Raw genomic sequence first — 19,247 nt, forward strand, 5'->3', positions numbered from 1 at the left:
ATCTGGCCACCACAAAATTTGTTATTGATTTCTCAGCAGTGAAGGATAGTCTCCTTGAAGTTAGAAGAACAGTGAGAAGTCCAGTTGTAGAAAAACAAACAAACAACAACCCAACCCTGCTACTCATTATCATGAAGAAAAGATCTTTGTTATGGGCAATGCAATGCAAAGAGTAAAGTAATTATAATTGGAAAAAGGCAAATTTTACTCACTTTTGAACTTAAGCTAGTACTAAGCTGTTATCAGAACAAGTCCAGGTAAGCCTTTATGCTTTGAACATCTTCATCAAAACTGTAAAATATCCACCCTAAAAATGTTTTGGGAATTTTTTAACTTTTAGGGTTTTTTTTGTTTGTTTATTTGTTTTTCAAATGCTTTATTAACTTCTGATTTACATCATTCATTTCTGCCAGATTTTGAGTTACAAATTTTTTCCCCGTTTTTCCCCTACCCACCACCCCAAAATAGCAGTCCCACAGGATATCCCTCCTCCAATCTGCTCTCTCCCATATCTTCTCCCATACCCCCTTCGACTTTTCCAGTAGGGCATGGTGGATCTCTGTGCCGCAATGCCTGTATATCTTCTTTCCCAATTACATGTAAAATAGTATTAATAACTGTATTTATGTGGTTTTAAACATTTGATTTTAGAACTTTGAGTTCCAGATTCATTCCCTTCTTCCCTTGTCACCCACTCTTACTGGGAAGATAAGCAATTCAGTATAGGTTGTACATGTTTAACTATGCAAAACATTACCATAGTAGATATATTGTAAAAGACTGACTATATTTCCCTCCCTCCTATCCCATCTCCCACTTTTTCTATTCTCTACTTTGATTCTGTCCCTTTTCAAAAGGGGGTGCTTCCAATTTCCCTCCCCCCCAGCCTGCCCTCTCTTCCTTCATCCCCCCTCTCATCCTCTTCCCCTCTCCTCTCTTGTTGGGTGAGATACCCTATTTAGTATGTATGTCATTGCCTCCCTGAGCCAAATTCAGTGAGAATAAGGTTTTGCCTTTTTGCCTTCCTGTTCTTCCCCTCCAACGTAACCATTTTCCCTTGCCTTTTCTATATGAGATAGTTTACCCCATTCTGTCTCTCCCCATCTCCTCTCCTTATATTCCTTTCTTACCTCTTAATTTCACCTTTTAAGTATCATCCCTTCCTATTAAATTTGTCCTGTGCCTTCTATGTATACCTGTACACATATACACACATTCACATATGTATTCATATGCCCATATACCCTCCTATATAGACATATATATATATATATATATACATACATACATATTGTATCAGCAAGCACCCCAGGTGTCCCCAGGGTGACTGCCAACACAGGTTCTTAGATCTGCTTTGCTAAAGGAAAGCAACTCAAAATGGGTTAACAAGCTTCCTTTAATCAGTCAAATATGTATCATTTACCTAGTTCAGGGGGAAAAGGTCAGCACCCTGAACTTCAGAATATACAGATAGAATTATCAAGACAGAGAAGCAGATCAAATAGACAGATTTCCAAACTGTCCAACCATTACATCCATACTAAACCAACATCTGGGTTTTTCAAAGCTGGGGGGCTCTCAACAACGGCTTCCCAGAGTCTCATCTGATCAAATCACAGAACACTTCTCAAAGTGAGCCCCAAATCAAAGCCTCAAATCAGGGTTTATATAGCCTTCTCCTGGCTCAGAGAATGTAACAACCTTCTGGACCCACTGGCCAATCAAAAAGTATCTACTGAAAAACAAGCCTCCCACCCCAGGCTCCAGGTGCACTTTAGCCTAGGGGCAGGGAAGATCTTAGAAATTTACATTCCCATTACACACACACACACACACACACACACACACACATTCCCTTCAACTATTTTCATGCTGAGAAAAGTTTCATCAGTTGCAATGATCATTTTTCCATGTAGGAATGTAAATAGTTCAACTTTGCTAAGTTCTTTATGATTTCTTTTCCCTGTTTACCTTCTCAAGCTTCTCTTGCTTTTAGTATCTGAATGTCAAATTTTCTATTCAACTCTGTTTTTTTTCATCAAGAATACTTGAAAGTCCTCAATTTCCTTGAATAACCATATTTTCCCCTGAAACATGATACTCAGTTTTGCTGGGTAGGTGATTCTTGGTTTTAATCCCAGCTCCTTTGACCTCCGGAATATCATATTCCCAAGCCCTTCGATCCCTCAGTGTAGAAGCTGCCAGATCCTGTGTTATCCTGATTGTGTTTCCACAATATTCAAATTGTTTCTTTCTGGCTGCTTTTAATATTCTCTCCTTGATCTGGGAATCCTAGAACCTGACTATAATATTCCTAGGAATTTTCTTTTTGGGATCTTTTTCAGGAGGTGATGGGTGGATTCTTTCAACCTCTGTTTTACCCTCTGGTTCTAAACCATCAGGGCAGTTTTCCTTGAGAATTTCTTGGAGGATGGTTTCTAGGTTCTTTCTTTGATCTTCCTTACTGCAGCTCAGCTCTCAGTTATTAAAGGCTCTTTAACCCTTAGAAACCATGGTAGTTCTTTTCTTTGTTGCTAGCGGTCTTGTTCCTTGAAAGTGCTTCCTGAATGGAATGCTGCTCCTTTGTACCTGGGTCTCCATAGAAAGTATGTTTCTTTGCTCCTTACTAGATACATCTTAACTGTACTTCAGACTCTCTCAGACTCTTTCTGGGCTAGTAGGCTTTTCTTTTAAAGGCCAGTTGGAGTTTGGTCAGTTGTCATTTAGTCAATGCCAAGTTCTCCCTCCAGTTCAAAGTACTTTTTTTTATACTTTGTAAAGGGATGACTAGGTTTAGACAAGTCTCTATTTTATTCACATACCTCATTACCTCTCTTATCTTTCACTTTCTATGATTACATTAGTTAATTGTAGACTTGCTTGGGACCCTGAGATCTTATGTGGTCTGCCTAGGGTACATAGCTAGCATGTGAACAAGGTCTTCCTGACTCTGAGGTCAAAAAGCTGGCCTTGTCACTATCCTATGCTGCTCCTAAGAACCCACGGTAACCCAAATCATTTTTGGGAAACTTTCCATTGGAATTCAGTCTAATTCTGTAATTCTGATTTGTTCTGTTCCCTCTCCTTTTGCTCCTTTCTCCACTCATGCCTCTACCTAATGCTGAGGCTGTTATGAATCTGAAGATTCCTTAGAATTAACTGAGCCTCCCACTTACCTGTGAGAACAAACCCTGATCTTATTAGCCTCCATTATTAGGAATCAATCTGATAGAACTTAAGCACGATTCCATGACTGGAACCCACATAGCCAGAATTCAAACAGGTTAAGGAATTCATAAAAATATGGTAAGTATTTGGGTGGCATTCATATGAAGTTATGTGTGCTATGGTATCTAGTCCTTACAGACTGGTACCTTAAAGCCTTTACACATGTTGATTATTTTGATATTTTGTGAGAATATTCTGGAATATCTGGCAACCCTTCTGACTACTTAGGGTCATAATCTCTGGACACTGCAGAAAATCTTTTAAAGTATTTCAGTACATTGATGTTTTAGTGTTTCAGCCACCTATGCAGACAGATCTTTATTGATACTTATTTAAAAAGTATAGTTAAATTAAGTAATTTGCTTTTACACTTCTTCTGTAATCTGTGTTTTATTTTTTGACAATGAAGGGTATATAGTTGTACCTCTAAGGCAGATTATATATCTCTTCTCATGTGGTTTTTGAATGGTAAAAGTTGATTAGTACAGTTGAATTTCTGAAGATTTTCTGTTGCTTTATTGTTTCTGAATGTTCAAATATATTTGTAAATTTGAATTTAATTGGATATAATCCCAGTTTAGTGAACGATTACTGTGACTTTATATATATGTATATATATATATATGTTTATGTATACATATAATAACTTAATGTGTGTTTCACTTACTAATTATAATATGTAGTAACAATTTTATTATCTGGTATATTGGGGGAATGACAGTGTACCTGATGAGTCAAGAGTTTTAATGAATTTATTTTCTTAATACATGTTTTTCCAGAAAAAAAAAATTATTTACCTTAATTTCCTGTCTTTAGACTTTTAAATAATTGAAAGCATTTACAAAGGCTAGTTACTCTTGTCTCTGAAAGTCTTATGTTTCTCCTGACTTCTTCCTACAAACTTAGAAACTCTTCACTCACAAAACATCACCAGTATTGTCAAATTCAAATAGAAATTGATCCTTGAAGCCATATATTGACTTAGAAAACCACAACTTGGCATTATCTGTTTTATTGTATTTTGATTTATTTTGTTAAATATTTCCCTGTTAGTAGAGACTAAGACACCTCTATTCTAAGAAACTAACCTACTGGCAGCTCTAGTTAATTTTGACACAATAATATTATTTTTTTATAATTATGCTATTATTCAATAATAATTATAATAGTATTTAATTAATTATAATTATTTTATATAATTTAAATTATAATATATTTCTATACTATATAATTAATTATATAATATATGCTTATGAATAACATAATTTATATAATATGTTATTTAATTAATTATTTTGGTGAATAATTAGGTTAATAATTTGAATTGTAGGATATCAGAAATTCTAGTTTGTAGTGCTTTCCCATTAGGAAGTTGTTGGTTACCATAGCGTATATTAGAATGTAAAAAGTACAAATTAAAAAACATTGAGGGGAAAATACTTTAATAATTTTAATTATTAATAAATAAAATAGAAACACCTAGCCTATGAAGTAGTGATATAATAAGTAGGAGAGCAGGATTTGAACTCAAGTTCTCTGACTTCAAATCCTAGTGTTCTTTCCATTTTCTCAACTAAAGTATTAGTTGGTTTATTTCCATAAAATCATTGAGGACCGAAAGATAATAATAGAATGCTTTAGAATCATCTTGTTCACATGTTCTTAACTTGGGGTCTATGTACTTAAAAATTTTTTTGATAACTATTTCAACATAATTGATTTCCTTCATAGGCTTATGTATTTTTTTTTTTCAGGAACATAAAAACATTACTGTGAGATGGGGTACATAAGCTTTATCAGTCAGTGAAAAGAGTGAGTCTATATTCTGAAGAATATAGTCTAAGCCCCTAATTTTATAGATGAAAATATTGAACACTAGGGAGGTGAAATTATTTGCCTAAAACCACACAAGGGGCTGGTGGCAAAGCCAACTTTAGAACTGAGGTCTCTTGACTCACTAGCCAATATTCCTTACTTCTCTTAGAGCATGCTACATCCCCTTTTTCAGTGAACTAAGCCTTCGTCTTTGAGCCACTTTCTAATTTCACATTTCTTGCTGCTTATAGGATATCTCCTCTTCAGTGTCCCACTACCATACAATTTAAAATTAAATAAACAAGTAAACAAGTTTTCCCTACTAATACTTTCACTTCTCCCACCGTTGTTTTACTATCCCCAGGCTTATAAGCTCTTAATATTTCAGAATAACAAGGGGAAGCTACATCTGATCTTCTTGTACAATCTCATTTCTCACTGTTTTCCAACAGGCATACCCCACTTTACTTAAGTCTAGGTAAATTTCCTCACTGTCTTCCAAATTATTCTCAGATTTTTGTCTTCACTCTTTCTATTGCCTAGTAAACTCTTCCTTTCTGCTCTAAGTCTACTCTTCAAGGCTTCCTCTGACTTTTAGTCAATCATATTTTTTCCTTCTGTTAACTTATTATACATAGTTATTTTCATGTCATTGACTGAAGATTTCAAAGTCTGTTTTATTCTTTTCCATTGAGATACAACTTGTATAGTAATCTAATGTTTGTTATTCTGCTTTCATTTCAGTCCCTTTCAAAACTGAAAAATGTTGATAATTTATATATTTGTTCTTAGAAAAAGTATATTTGACGAATACAGCCAGATTACCAGTCTTGTTACAGAGGAGATAGTCAATGTCCATAAAGAGATTCAGACATCAGTTGAACAGATTGATCCTAGCACGGAATACAACAATTTCATAGATGTTTACAGGTATGAGATTTTCTGCTTTCAGTATTTATGTAAGAAGATTGAAATATACTTAAACAAATGTAAAAGCATTATAAGGCAGAAAAATTTATTATAATTATTGTGTTTTAGTTATTTTGAAAGTCGTATTTTAATCTCAAAGTAATGCAATTCAGCTAACATGCATACTATGTATAAGGCACTGTGCTAGGCTTTGAGAGTACAAAGACAAAAATGAAACCTAAGATCTTGGATTCTACTGGGTAGAGGTTTGTATAATATGTACATATATAAGTAAGTAACAGGTAACTTGAAAAGGGAGAGAATGTTAATACATGTGTCATATGTCAATTACATAATTGCCATTAGTAATTTTGAAGTAATGCATTTTCAGTTTTTACTATAACATCACTTAGAGTAATCCTTGCCTTTACATATGAAAATGTATCTTCTTTTTCACAGTTTATATCTTCAGTTTCTTTAGAGGAAAGTGAACAGAATGGTTTCTTCTTAGTTATTTGTGTTAATTTATCTGGCAAAAATACGTGTTTTTATTAATATCATCTTAGTGGAGCAAATGTACTAAATCTGTCCCAGGAATTTGTCCATGCAAGTTGTGATAGAAAAGAGCACAATGGATTTTGCATACAAGGATCTGAGTTCTACTATCACCTCTATGGGTGGGCAAATCACTTAATATTTCAGCTTCACTTTCTTCATTTGTAAAACGAGAGGTTTGGACAGATTGCCTCTGTGGTTCCTTCTAGCTGTCATACCGTGATGTATATTTGTCCTTGGTATATAATGAATGCTGTATGCAATCTGAATCACAGCTATTTTCCATATTTTACCAGATCACCAGCTATTGAGGAGCAAGAAATTGAATTTGATGCTTCTCTACTTGAAGAAAATGAAAGTCTTCAGGCTAATGAGATCATGTGGAATAATTTAACAGCAGAGAGTTTACAAATAATGTAAGCAGAAAATTCAAACTATTCATAGACTAATAGGTTAGATTTAATTTTTATGTTAGATTTAAGTGGTTTACTAGATTTTAAATGCTTGTTTTTATATAATATGCTATAAAATATACTGTTATCCTGCTCCTGTATCCATTCTTCTATTTAACATATATTTCACTTATGTAGTAGCAATAATTTTTAGTAGTCGTTTTTGGTTTTTCTCTAATATTCTTTAGGTCAGTATTCTACCTTTATCTGAGGATACATTTTATGTTTCCAAATTTTCTTCATCTTTTAAATGAAGAAAAGGAATATGATGGTCTTAATATTTTTTTTTACCTGTATTGTTATATTTGTCTTCCAAAACAGTTCTGTAGGGGGAAGGATTATTATCACTATTTTACAGATGGACATATTATTTGAGTTCTTCGAGGACTGAGATTACCAGTTTAACTCCTTTATTTCATAGATGAGAAAAATGAGCTCAGAGTGGTGGTGTGGTTTTTATAAGTGTTCACATAGATAACTAGAACTGAGCTGAGACTATAACTCATGTCTTCTGACTCTTGGTCAAATGCCCCTCCTGTTAAGGAATTCTGTCTCTTATTTTCTTTCAAATCAGATTGACTACTAAGTTCTATAAATTCAGTTTTTCTTCTTATTAAACTTGAAGGTCTAATAAATTCAATTTAGTTTAGCAAATGTTGATTATGTATGTGATATGTTCAAGTAACCATGTTAGATCTTGGGAAGTGAAGGGAAAAAAAGGAAAATACTCTTAGACTCAACGAGCTTATATCTTTTTGGGGGAGATATAAGTAAATATGAAGTATATAAATGTTAACACAGAAGTAAATATAAAGTATTTTAAGGGAGAGAGTATGTTAAAGGCTTCAGGAATCAGGAAAACCTTCGTGGAAGAGGTGGCAACTAAGCTGTGCTTTGGAAGAAGCTAAGGATTTTCCAAGGTGAATGAATTCTAGACATTTCAGTTGTGGTCACTGAGATAACAGAAACTGTGGGGACAAGATCTTTCTTAATGTGCTATTGGTGCTTTCTTTCATTAAGCAGTTAATAATTAACTTTCATATTTGTAGTACAGAGCACTAGGGCTTTTAAGAAAATTATTTAGCCAATCTCTTGATTGATTATAACCATAACAAAAGAAATTCGTGGATAAATATATGGATCTATCTCTTTATTGCACCATTTGTTGCTCATGAACCTGTTCCATCTTTATATATTATCTCTTTAAACTTGAAATTTTTATTGGGCCTCATTTGTAGACTCTTACTTCAAAAGGTCTAGCTAGTTTATTATTTATTTGCTCTGTCTCTATCTGATAGGATTAAAGAATTTCCTTAGTTTCTGCTGCCCTCACACTTGAGACTTTTTCTCTTATGTTTTGTAAAGACTTCTTTTTGTCCTTCTTATAGAGGACAGGTGACTTCCAGGAGATGATTTGTGAATTGGATTTAAGTTAGGGTTATTCTCAGTCATCAACCTCACTTTCTCCTCTGGAGTCATCTAGGTCCTGTGGCCAGAAATGAATCCCTACAACTGGAGATAACCCAGGATGCATTGGGGGCCTTGGTCTTTTCAAACTAAGGTCTTTTAACAAGTCTCAGTTTGACTGAGGTAGAGCCCTTTCAGTGATTAAATATTAATAAGAAATGAGACAGAGAATGACCTCTTAAAAAAATTAGATTTTTAGAAGACCCTCAGGATTTTATGCCCAAGTGGAAACAATTGCATTCATTCTGAGCCAATGAGCACCTAAACAGTGACCAAGTAGGGTTTGGCCAGTGAAGTATAGCTCCCCAGTCAATGAGAACCAGAGTGATTTGCGGTTGAGGTTTGTCTTTAAGAGAAAAAAACAAACCAAAAAAAGTTTCAGAGATTAAAGTTTACATCTCCTTTGGGCAAAGTACCCACCCATAAGGGTGTGGAGAGAGAGAGAATGGAAGGAAGGAACAAGGAAGGAAGGAAGGAAAAGCTAGTGCCCATGTTTGTGGGGACATTCCTTCTTTGTTTTTAGCATCCTTAGTTTTTTTAGAACCAAGCTAAAGTTATAACTTCTACATGAAACCATTGCTGATACCCTCCCTACTGCTAGTTCCTCCCTACTGGCATACCCCCAATTACCTTGTATTTTTTATATATATATTTTGCATATACTATCATCAGTACATTCTGTCTTCTCCAGTAAAATGTAAACTCATTTTTTTCCCTTTGTATCCCTAGTGCCTAGGACAATGCTTGTCCAACAGTCAGGTTCTTGTTGATTGCTCATTCTAGGTGCAGTGGTTATAAAACCTGAGGCTGGTTCTTAGGAATGGGTGTGATTTTGCTTAACTTGGCCAAATAGAGCTGGAGGAGTTGAAAGGTTTTTGGCATAGTAATTTATGCAAATCAAGGATCAATCCATTCAGTTATCCTTTCCACATGTGGGGAGCTGGGGGAGGTGGAGGGCTAGGGGCACGGTGCCCTGGAGATCTGGAGAAATCTGTGTAAATTTTTGGTCCTCCACTTGTACCAGAGAAGGTCTGAATTTTTTCTTTTTCTTTTATGGAGTACTTACAGTTATTTTTTTGCAAAATTTGGGTTAAGTATTTGGTCGAAAGCTCTGTGTTGTCTTTTGGCTTTTGCGTGTCATCTGTGGCTTCCACAAAACTCCCCCCAAATTCTCATTTAATTTCTTATGCCAACCTGTGGTAAATCAAAACCTCAAAGGGGAAAGGTGCACTGTGGAAGGGATAACTATATTTAACAACTTTGTAGATATTTTTTGTTCACTTTATTATATTTATGTTGCATAAAATTTCAAATTAATCATTTCTTTCTTTGTACATGTATTCCCAGCACCTAACACTGTGCTGGGATATAGTAGGTGCTTAATAAATACTTGTTGGTTGGTGGACTGACTGATATCAAGATTGCATTTGTGCTCTTGTAACCTCTACTCACTACTTCTAGCTGTGAACTTTGGGGCCATATGAGATAAGTCCAGACACCTACTACATTCCCCATGAACCTTCTCTTCTTCACACTAATTATCCCCAGTTCCTTCAATCAGTCGATCAACAGGCACACATTATTTTCCAGGCACTAACCTCAATGAGCTTACATTCTTTCAGGGAAAACAATGTGTGTACACATAAATATATACAAAATAAATCCAAGATAATTTGGGAAAGGGGGGCAGTAAGGAGGATCAGGACAGTTTGGAGATGACACTTAAACCAAGGCATGGTAATTAAGTTGATGTTCATCTTGTTCATGGCACTCTAGTTCATCTTGATTACTGCGTTTGGGCATTTTTTGTACAGACATTAGAGAACATGGGTTTTATCACTGATTACTTTCTTGGATTTTTGTCCCCTGTGAACTCCTTTGTGTTTGAACTATTACTTTTCCTTCATTGTAAATTTCTCTCTTGGTGGATATACTTAGGCAATCCTCTCTATTCTTTTTAGTTTAAATACCTTTTCATTAGATTTGAAAAATACTAGGCAAATGCATCTTGAGCAGCCCTAATTAGGTGAACTCTATCCCTTGAAGAATTCTGTCATTCTCATATTTTAAACTATAGTCCAGAAATCTAAGTCCCAGTCTCAAACATCTATGTAACCATTCTTTGCTGCTATGATCTTCAGTTTTTTTGACCAAGCCTTTCTAATCTTCAGAAATTGTTTCTTTTTTTAAAAATGCTTTATTAACTTCTGATTTACATCATTCATTTCTGCCAGATTTTGAGTTAAAATTTTCTCCCTGTTTTTCCCCTACCCACCTCCCCAAAATAGCAGTCCCACAGGATATCCCCTCCTCCAATCCGCTCTCTCCTATATTTTCTCCCATATCCCTTTCGACTTTTCCAGTGGATCTCTTTGGCCCAGTGCCTGTGTATCTTATTTCCCAATTACATGTAAAATAGTATTAATAATAGTGTATATATATATATACATATATATATTTGAGTATTTAATTTTAAAACTTTGAATTCCAGATTCATTCCCTTCCTCCCTTGTCACCCACCCTTACTGGGAAGATAAGCAGTTCAGTATAGGTTGTACATGTATTGGCTATATGCAAAACAGTAACATAGTAGATATATTGTAAAAGACTGATTATATTTCCCTTCCTCCTATCCCACCTCCCACTTGTTCTATTCTCTACTTTGATCCTGTCCCTTTTCAAAAGTGGGTGCTTCCAACTTCCCTCCCCCCAGCCTGCCCTCCCTTCCATCATCCCCCCTTTCATCCCTTTCCCCCCCTACTTTCCTGGAGGGTGAGATACCCTATTTAGTATGTATTTCATTCCCTCTTCAAGCCAAATTCAATGGGAATAAAGTTAACCCATTCCCTTTTGCCTTCCTATTCTTCCCCTCCATTGTAACCATTTTCCCTTGCTACTTCTATATGAGATAGTTTACCCCATTCTGTCTCTCTCTATCTCCTCTCCTTATATTCCTCTCTCACCTCTTAATTTCACTTTTTAAGTATCATCCCTTCCTGTTAAATTGGTCCAGTGCCCTCTATCTATGTATACCTCTAAACATATATACACACATTCACATAATGTATTCATATGCCCATTTACCCTCATATATATATATATATATATATATATATATATATATATATTTCTATTCCCTTCAACTACTGAGAAAAGTTTCATTAGTTACAACTATTGTTTTTCCATGTAGGAATGTTAATAGTTCAACTTTGATAAGTTCCATATGATTTCTTTTCCCTGTTTACCTTCTCATGCTTCTTGTATCTGAATGTCAAATTTTCTATTCAACTCTGGTTTTTTTTTTTTTTTCAGCAAGAATGGTTGAAAGTCCTCTATTCCACTGAATGACCATATTTTCCCTTGAAACATGATATTCAGTTTTGCTGGGTAGGTAACTCTTGGTTTTAATCCCAGCTCCTTTTGCCCTCCAGAATATCATATTCGAAGCCCTTCGATCCCTCAGTGTAGAAGCTGCCAGATCCTGGGTTATCCTGATTGTGTTTCCACAATATTCAAATTGTTTCTTACTGGCTGCTTTTAATATTCTCTCTTTAATCTGGCAATTCCAGAACCTGGCTATAATATTCCTAGGAGTTTTCTTTTTGGGATCTTTTTCAGGAGGTGATGGGTGGATTCTTTCAACCTCTATTTTGCCCTCTGGTTCTAAAACATCAGGGCAGTTTTCTTTGAGAACTTCCTGGAGGATGATTTCTAGGTTCTTTCTTTGATCATGGCTTTCAGGTAGTCCCATAATTTTCCAATGATCTCTCCTGGATCTATTTTCCAGGTCAGTGGTTTTTCCCATGAGATATTTCACATTGCCTTCTATTCTTTCATTTGTTTGGATCTGTTTAACAGCATCTTGATTTCTCATAAACTCATTAGCTTCCATTTGCTCCAATCTAATTCTGAAGCAATGATTCTCCTCATTGAGCTTTTGAGATTCTTTTTCCATCTGGCAAATTTGGCTTTTTAAGACATTCTTTTCCTCATTGCCTTTTTGAGTCTCTTTTGCCATTTGAGTTAGTCTGTTTTTTAAGGTGTGATTTTCCTCAGTCAGGCTGTTGACTCTCATTTCGTAATTTTCTTGCATCGTTCTCATTTCTCTTCCCAATTTTTCTTCTACCTCTCTTATCTGCTTCTTAAGGTCCTCTATTGCCTGTAACCTGCTCGTATTTTCCTTAGAAGCTTTTGGTGCAGGAGTTCTGACTTCACTGTCTGCCTCCTGTTCCATGCTTTGCTCCTTTTTATCCCCAAAATAGGAGTCTAATGTTAGAATCTTCTGCCTGCTTTGTTTCCTTTGCCTGGTCATGACGCCCCTCAGTCACTTGACACCTGGGCTTTTTGCCACAGTAGGACTCTGCCACCAGACAGGGGAGCTTTCATCCCAAACGCTGGGGTTTTCTCAGCTTCCAGAGTTTTTAGATGGGTGCCCTCTTTGAGGTCTCCACACGTTCTGGCAAGCTGGACACACACCCCAGGACCTCCACCCTAGACTGCAATCCAGATCCAAGAAGGTTAAAGCAAGAGCGATTACCCCTAAGACTGGTGCTTGGAACCCCCTACACTCTGCAGGCTAGGAGCTGAAGCTGCCACGTGGAGCTGGCTGGCTGTGCCAGCGTCTCAGTGGCTTTTCGCCCTGGGAGCAAAGCCATGCAATCCCATTTACTGGGTCCCAAAGTCCAGACTGCACTGACCTCTCACTTTGTCTTTCGCATCTATGTGTTGATAAATCTGGAAACGGCCACAGCTGCTGCTGATCTGGAGTCCCTCTGGCCGGTGGCTGGTCAGGCCTGCCCTGGGGCTAAAACCTCAGAGTGGTGCTGGGCTTGGCTCCAGAGCACTGCACTGGTCAATTCCTGCTTGCTGGGCTGTCCTCAGTGGGATGTTAGCTTCTCTGTGTTATTTTGTGGGTTCTGCAGCTCCAAAGTTTGTTTAGAGTCCCCTTTTACATGGATTGGGGAAGGTGGAAGCTGGAGCCCAGTGGAGGTCCCAGAAATTGTTCCTAAGTTTTCTTCTGACAGTATCAATTCTCCTTTAAATTAACCAATCAATAGTCATTTATTAAATGCTATTATAGTAGGCAGAAACTGTAAAATATTGTGCTGTGAGCTGAGGATACAATAAGAATTGAAACAGTCTCTGATATGTTAAGGAATTTGCATTCTGCCGGAAATCACGAGAATTTAATACTAGTTATCAATTTCAGCAAGTCTCTTGAAATTATTTATCGTGCCTTGTATAGATACCCCAGAAAGACACCAGATTTCTGTTGTTATCAGGTCTCAGGTCAAAAGATGAACCAACAGCAGGGATTCATTAACCACCTTGTTGATGATGCTTATGTTTTCTTCCATTAATCCTTAGATCAGATGAGGAACTAAAATGGAGAAAGGTTAAATAATTTGCCCAAGGTCTCACACATAAGTATCAGTGTCTGGATTTGAACCCAGGTCCACTGACTCTAAGTGCAGTGCACTTTCTTCTTCAATTTAGTTAACATTTGTTGTTCAGTCGTTCAGTCACATCCAACTGTGACATCTATGGACCATAGCATTTCAGGCCCTTTAGTCTTCTACTATCTCTTGAAATTTGTCTAAGTTCACATTTGTTGTTTCCATGGTAACATCTATCCATCTCTTCTCTGCCATCTCCTTTTCTTTTTGCCTTCAATTTTTCCCAGCATCAGGGTCTTTTCTAATGAGTCCTGTCATCTTATTATTTGACCAAAGTTTTTAAGCCTCACCTTTAATATTTGACCTTCCAGTGAATAGCCTGCATTAATTTCTTTAACTTATTTTAATAATTTTTTATACTTTAATTTTAACAAATCTTTAATCGATTTGACCTCTTTGCTGCCTAAGGGAGTCTCAAAAGCCTTCTCCAGCACCACAATTCAAAGGCATTGATTCTGTGGCATTTAGTTTTCCTTATAGTTTAATTCTTACATTGCTACTGCAAAAACCATAGCTTTGACTATATAGATCTTTGTCAGTAAAGTGATGTCTCTGCTTTTTAGTATGCTGTCGACATTTGCCTCAGCTTTCTTTCCAAGGAGCAAGACTCTTTTAATTTCATCCCTTCAGTATCTGTAGTGATCTTTGAGCCCAAGAATATAAAATCTGACATTACTTCCATTTCTTTTCCCTTTTTTTTGCCAGGAAGTAATGGGACCAGTTGCTAGGATCTTAGGGGTATTTTTTTTTTGGATGTTTAGCTTCTAGCCAGCTTTTATATTCTCCTCTTTCATTCTTATCAAGAGGCTTCTTAATTTCTCTTCACTTTGTGTCAACAGAGTGGTGTCATCTGCATAGTTGATATTTTTCCAGGCGACCTTAATTATAGCTTTTCATTTATCCAGCCTGGTATTTTGTGTGATATATTCTGCAGATAAGTGAAATAAATAAGGTGACAGTATACAGGCTTGTTGTACTACAATCTTAAACTAATTAGTTTTTCCGTGTTTGGTTCTAACTATTGGTTTTTGGCCTGCATACAGATTCCTCAGGAGACTAGTAAGATGGTCTGGAGGACTAGTCACATTTTGTTGTGATCCACATTGTGTTCCAGGCATTGTGAATACAAATAAGAAAAAGACAGTCCCTGCCCTCAAGGAGTTTACTGTCTAATTGGGGAAGACCATATACAAAAGGAAGCTGGAATGGGGAGAGAAAGGAAGTGTTGAGACTAGCAGAGGAGCAGATGGCAGTTGGGGGGAACTTCAAAATCCAGGTTCTGCCCTAAAGGAAAGCTTTGGTGGAGTTTAGTGCTCTCCCCTCGCCCCCTTCCCGACCTGCAATCAAAGGGGAGAGGAGGCTGGACAAGGGGCTGTCTATATACTGGGTTAAATAGCGTGATGAGATTCCTAGTCATCAGTTTATCTCCAGAGAGGCATCTTGATGGTAGAGCTGAGACCATACAAAAATCTCTTGGTTACTGGAAATCCATTTCTCCCTTCATGGAGTTCTTATGAAGCTCCCTTCTGCTGTAGGTCTTTGTTGGGTTCTCAGAGCTCTTGCCCAGATAGAGGCCTGAAGCAGCCTTTCTTCCATGTGTCTCCTTTGACTTTGATGTGTCTCAACTATGACGTTAGCCACTACTGCTCTGGGGACACTGTTGTGTATCCTGATTAAAAACTTAAGACTTTCTGACCTTTTGCAGTTCCTAGTGTTGAGATTCTTGGTTATGGGAAGTCCTTTGCTCCCTTTGTGGTACTCATGATTTTCCCCTTGGGTAACTTTTTTCAGCTGGCTTTCTTGCAGAGCCCTGAATCTGCCTTTCCTAACAGAGTCCAATATGTTTTTAATTTCTGATTCAGACACATTGTATTATATACCTTTGATTTTGTCAAATGCAATATATCAAAGGATTGATTTAATTATATTAACAAATGGTTATTGAATTCTTTATTTTTTCTAAAGATAATGTTTGAAATTTGCTATTTCAAATAAAGTGAAATCAGCAAGTTACTATGTTCTGTACATGTCCTCTCTAGTAGCTAATAATTTTATACTTTCTAATTTACTTATCTTCTTGAAAATAATCTCCTTTGTAAAAGAAAAGAGAAAATTTTAGCTATATATATGACTTCTAGCTAATGAGGGACACTGCATTATAGGCATGTGTTTTTTTTTTCTCAGAGCAGATAATAAATGACTACAAAGTAAACTTGATTCATTTTAAAATGTAACCAGTGCCCTGTACCTTGGTACATATGCAGTTTCTCCTCCTTGCCCTTAAATCTCATAAGCAAAAAATACTAATGTTAACTAGAGCTATAATTAGGACAGGCCAGTGGGACTTAACTCTAGGTTGGCAAATTTTAAAGGACATTAACAGCATTCAGTAAGTCAATTAAAAAAATTTATTAAGCACTTTTACATTTATAAGGAAGCAAGTTGCAGGGGGATGTATGTAGTAGCTGTAGTGGATTCCAAGACTGTGATGGGATGCTGAGACCTGTGGCCTGATCAGGGCAGCTGTGTAGCTGAGGCTCCAGATCTAGCTGTTTGCTTTCTATGGAGGTAGAAGAGAAGGATGAAGTTTGAGGCTATCAAGATTTGATCTCTTTCCTGGTGGTGGGAGGGAGGCCAGGTGACTGATGCTGATCTCAGTGTCTGGTCCTGAGAAGGGCAGGCAGCCTTGGTTGAATTGTGGAAGATGAAACTTCAGTGCTGTGGATGAAAGACTCCTGGGCAGGACATGTGCAATCAGGAAACCTGGACTCTGGTCTCAACTCTGTCCTGAATCAGGACACCTATTTCTTTCTCTGTAAAATAAAGTGGGTTGGAAAAGTACCCTCTAAGGTCCCTTCTAATCCTGAAATGTGTGAGTTTATGAGAATGGGGTCCCATTATATTCCATGTCAACTCAGCCTTCAAATAATGTGAGATTTAAATTTTCCCTTTCTCAGTGGGCTCTGTCAGTGTTTCCCTTTCTAGGGTCTCATTTTCTTTCCTTATAAAATGAAAGAACTAGATGAGATGATCCCTAATATCCTTTCTAACTGTAATATTCTATCATAATAGCTTGAGAATTTATTTTCCTCCTAAACCTACCCTTCTCCTGACTTCCCTCATTCTGTTTTGAGAGTACCACCATTCTTCCAACTACCTGGCCAGGTGAATAGCACTCCAGACCTAGAGTCAGGAGGACCTGAGTTCAAATCTAGCCTCAGACATATACTAGCTGTGTGACCCTGGGCAAATCACTTAACCCTCTTGATCTCAGTTTCCTCATCTGTAAAATGAGCTGAAGATGTAAATGGAAAATTTTATTCCAATAGTTATGCTAAGAAAACCCCAAGTGGGGTCAAGAGGAGTTGGACACGACTGAACAGAGCAACCATTCTCCAGTTTGCAACTGAGCAGAAAGCCTCAGTTCTTCCCTTTCTCCCCTAAACTCCCTTTCTGACCAATCAGTTGCTAAGACTTAGATATTTTAACTCTGCATCTTTCATAGCATACCCTTCTGTGCACTTACACCATAGCTGCTCCAGTTCAAGTTCTTATCACCTCTCACCTGGACTATTGCAGAAGACAACTGAACTCCTTGCCTCATCTCTTTTAACCCCAACCCCCCTCACAGCTGCTGAAATGATATTCCTAAAGCACAGATAGGACCATATCATTCCCCTGCTGGAGAAACTACTTTGGAGGCTCCTAATTGCCTCTAGGATAAAATGCAAACTCTTCTGCTTGGTATTTATAACCCTTCACAGTTTATCTTTCCATACTATTTACACATTATTCCTCCTTATGTGTACTCTGATCTAGCCCCACTGACACTGTTCCCTCTAGATACCCTTCCGTCTCCTGCATCTGTGCTTTGGACATTCTATCTCCTGAACCCAAAATGCTTTACCTTCTTGCTTCCCCTTTTGGACACCTTAGCTCCTTCCAGGCCCTACAACAGGCCTTTCCTGACCCCTACCCCCATTACTTTGTATTCTTCTTGAATTTGCCTATACGTGTAGGTGTTGTTTCCTCCTATAAGCTGCTGATCACAGGGACTGTTTAGTTTTAGCCTTTGCTTTGTACTCTTGGACTAAGTAGAATGAAGGCAAGGCAAGGCAGTTAAACATGGTTATTAGGTACTGGGCACTGGGCTGAGTGCTGAGGTTTCCAAAGAAGCAAAAAGAAAAATTGTGCCTCCCCTCAAGGAGTTTACATTTTAATAGAGTCCACAACAAATAAAAAGGAGCTGAAAAACTGAGTCTGTGGGGAGGGGAGATGGTGTATGGTGGTGAAGTCCCAAGAATTAGAAGTTGACTGAGATCTACAGGGATTTAAAAAGCAGAAAATGTCTGTATGAATCTACCGATTCAAATGCTCCAAAGAGAAGCAAATAGAAGGTAAGAAGACTAGAACATGTATGTAGGTCAGTTAATACAAAATAAGTGGAAAATAATTTTTGGTTGTAAAGAGTACTGCCAGTTGAGGGTGGCATTAATAATTGGGAGAATTAAGAAAGGTCACTTGAAGGAAGCTGAAGTTGATCTGACCCTTGAAAAGACCAGGGGGTTCCAGGTGGGTAGGTAAGGAAGGAAATCATTCCAGACATGGTGGAAAGCATGGTCCCCATAGTGGAGGCTAACAAGTAGGCCAGTTTGCCTGACTCAGAGTATACTTCAATGAGTTTTAATGTATAAGCAGTCCAAAAAGACAGGTTGGAGTCAGATTGTGAAGGGTTTTAAATTCCAAACAAAAGAGTTTGTATTTTATCCTAGAAACAAAAGGAAACCTTGAAACATCTTAAGTGTTGATTGTAGAAGTATTGTAACAAGTAGAATTGTACCAAACTGGTATTTCTTTATCTTTATATTATTGTTGTAGGGATAAACAATAATAAAAATATGATGACTTTTATAGATATAAAGATTTTATAAATTCTGAATGTATGATACTGAGCAATAAATTTGGATAAACATTTCTTCTCAACTGTTAGTCAACATTTATTGAATATCTACGGAATGTAGATGACCGCGTTCAGTAATTATAGTAAAGGCCCATCACATTTTGGGGAGTTCTAGGGATTCCCTAGAGCAAATAAACCAGAATTCTCACAATGAAGATGAATATGAAGGATGTACTGAAAATATATTTTAGCTAATTTTTTTCCCCAGGTCAGCCAGCTAACCCATTTTTTCTTCTTCCTCTTTCCCCTGCTGCTCTTGGAGTATTCAAATTGGAGGAGCTGATTAATCAAAAGCTCTTGGAGTATTCAAATTGGAGGAGCTGATTAATCAAAATTAATCAATCTCCTGTTGGTGGAATAGGTGAAGAGATTTTTGAACAGGGACTACTTCTGTTTTCCCTGTTT

At 37.0% G+C, this 19,247-nt stretch overlaps 1 protein-coding gene across 11 annotated transcripts in view; it reads left to right on the plus strand.

Moving 5' to 3' along the window:
• FER (FER tyrosine kinase) overlaps positions 1 to 19,247 on the plus strand; it is a 288,611-nt gene that overhangs the window by 65,392 nt on the left and 203,972 nt on the right. For all 11 annotated transcript variants that reach the window (XM_069088134.1, XM_069088138.1, XM_069088142.1 and 8 more), the window contains 2 exons: positions 5,836 to 5,973; positions 6,804 to 6,923. In XM_069088134.1, the coding sequence (XP_068944235.1) occupies positions 5,836 to 5,973; positions 6,804 to 6,923 (258 nt within the window). The remainder of the gene's footprint in view (positions 1 to 5,835; positions 5,974 to 6,803; positions 6,924 to 19,247) is intronic.

The sequence above is a fragment of the Petaurus breviceps genome, unplaced genomic scaffold (genome assembly GCF_028583685.1).
Source record: "Petaurus breviceps papuanus isolate PSGF00001 unplaced genomic scaffold, PetGlider_PUasm1.0 184, whole genome shotgun sequence".
Taxonomy (NCBI): domain Eukaryota; kingdom Metazoa; phylum Chordata; class Mammalia; order Diprotodontia; family Petauridae; genus Petaurus; species Petaurus breviceps.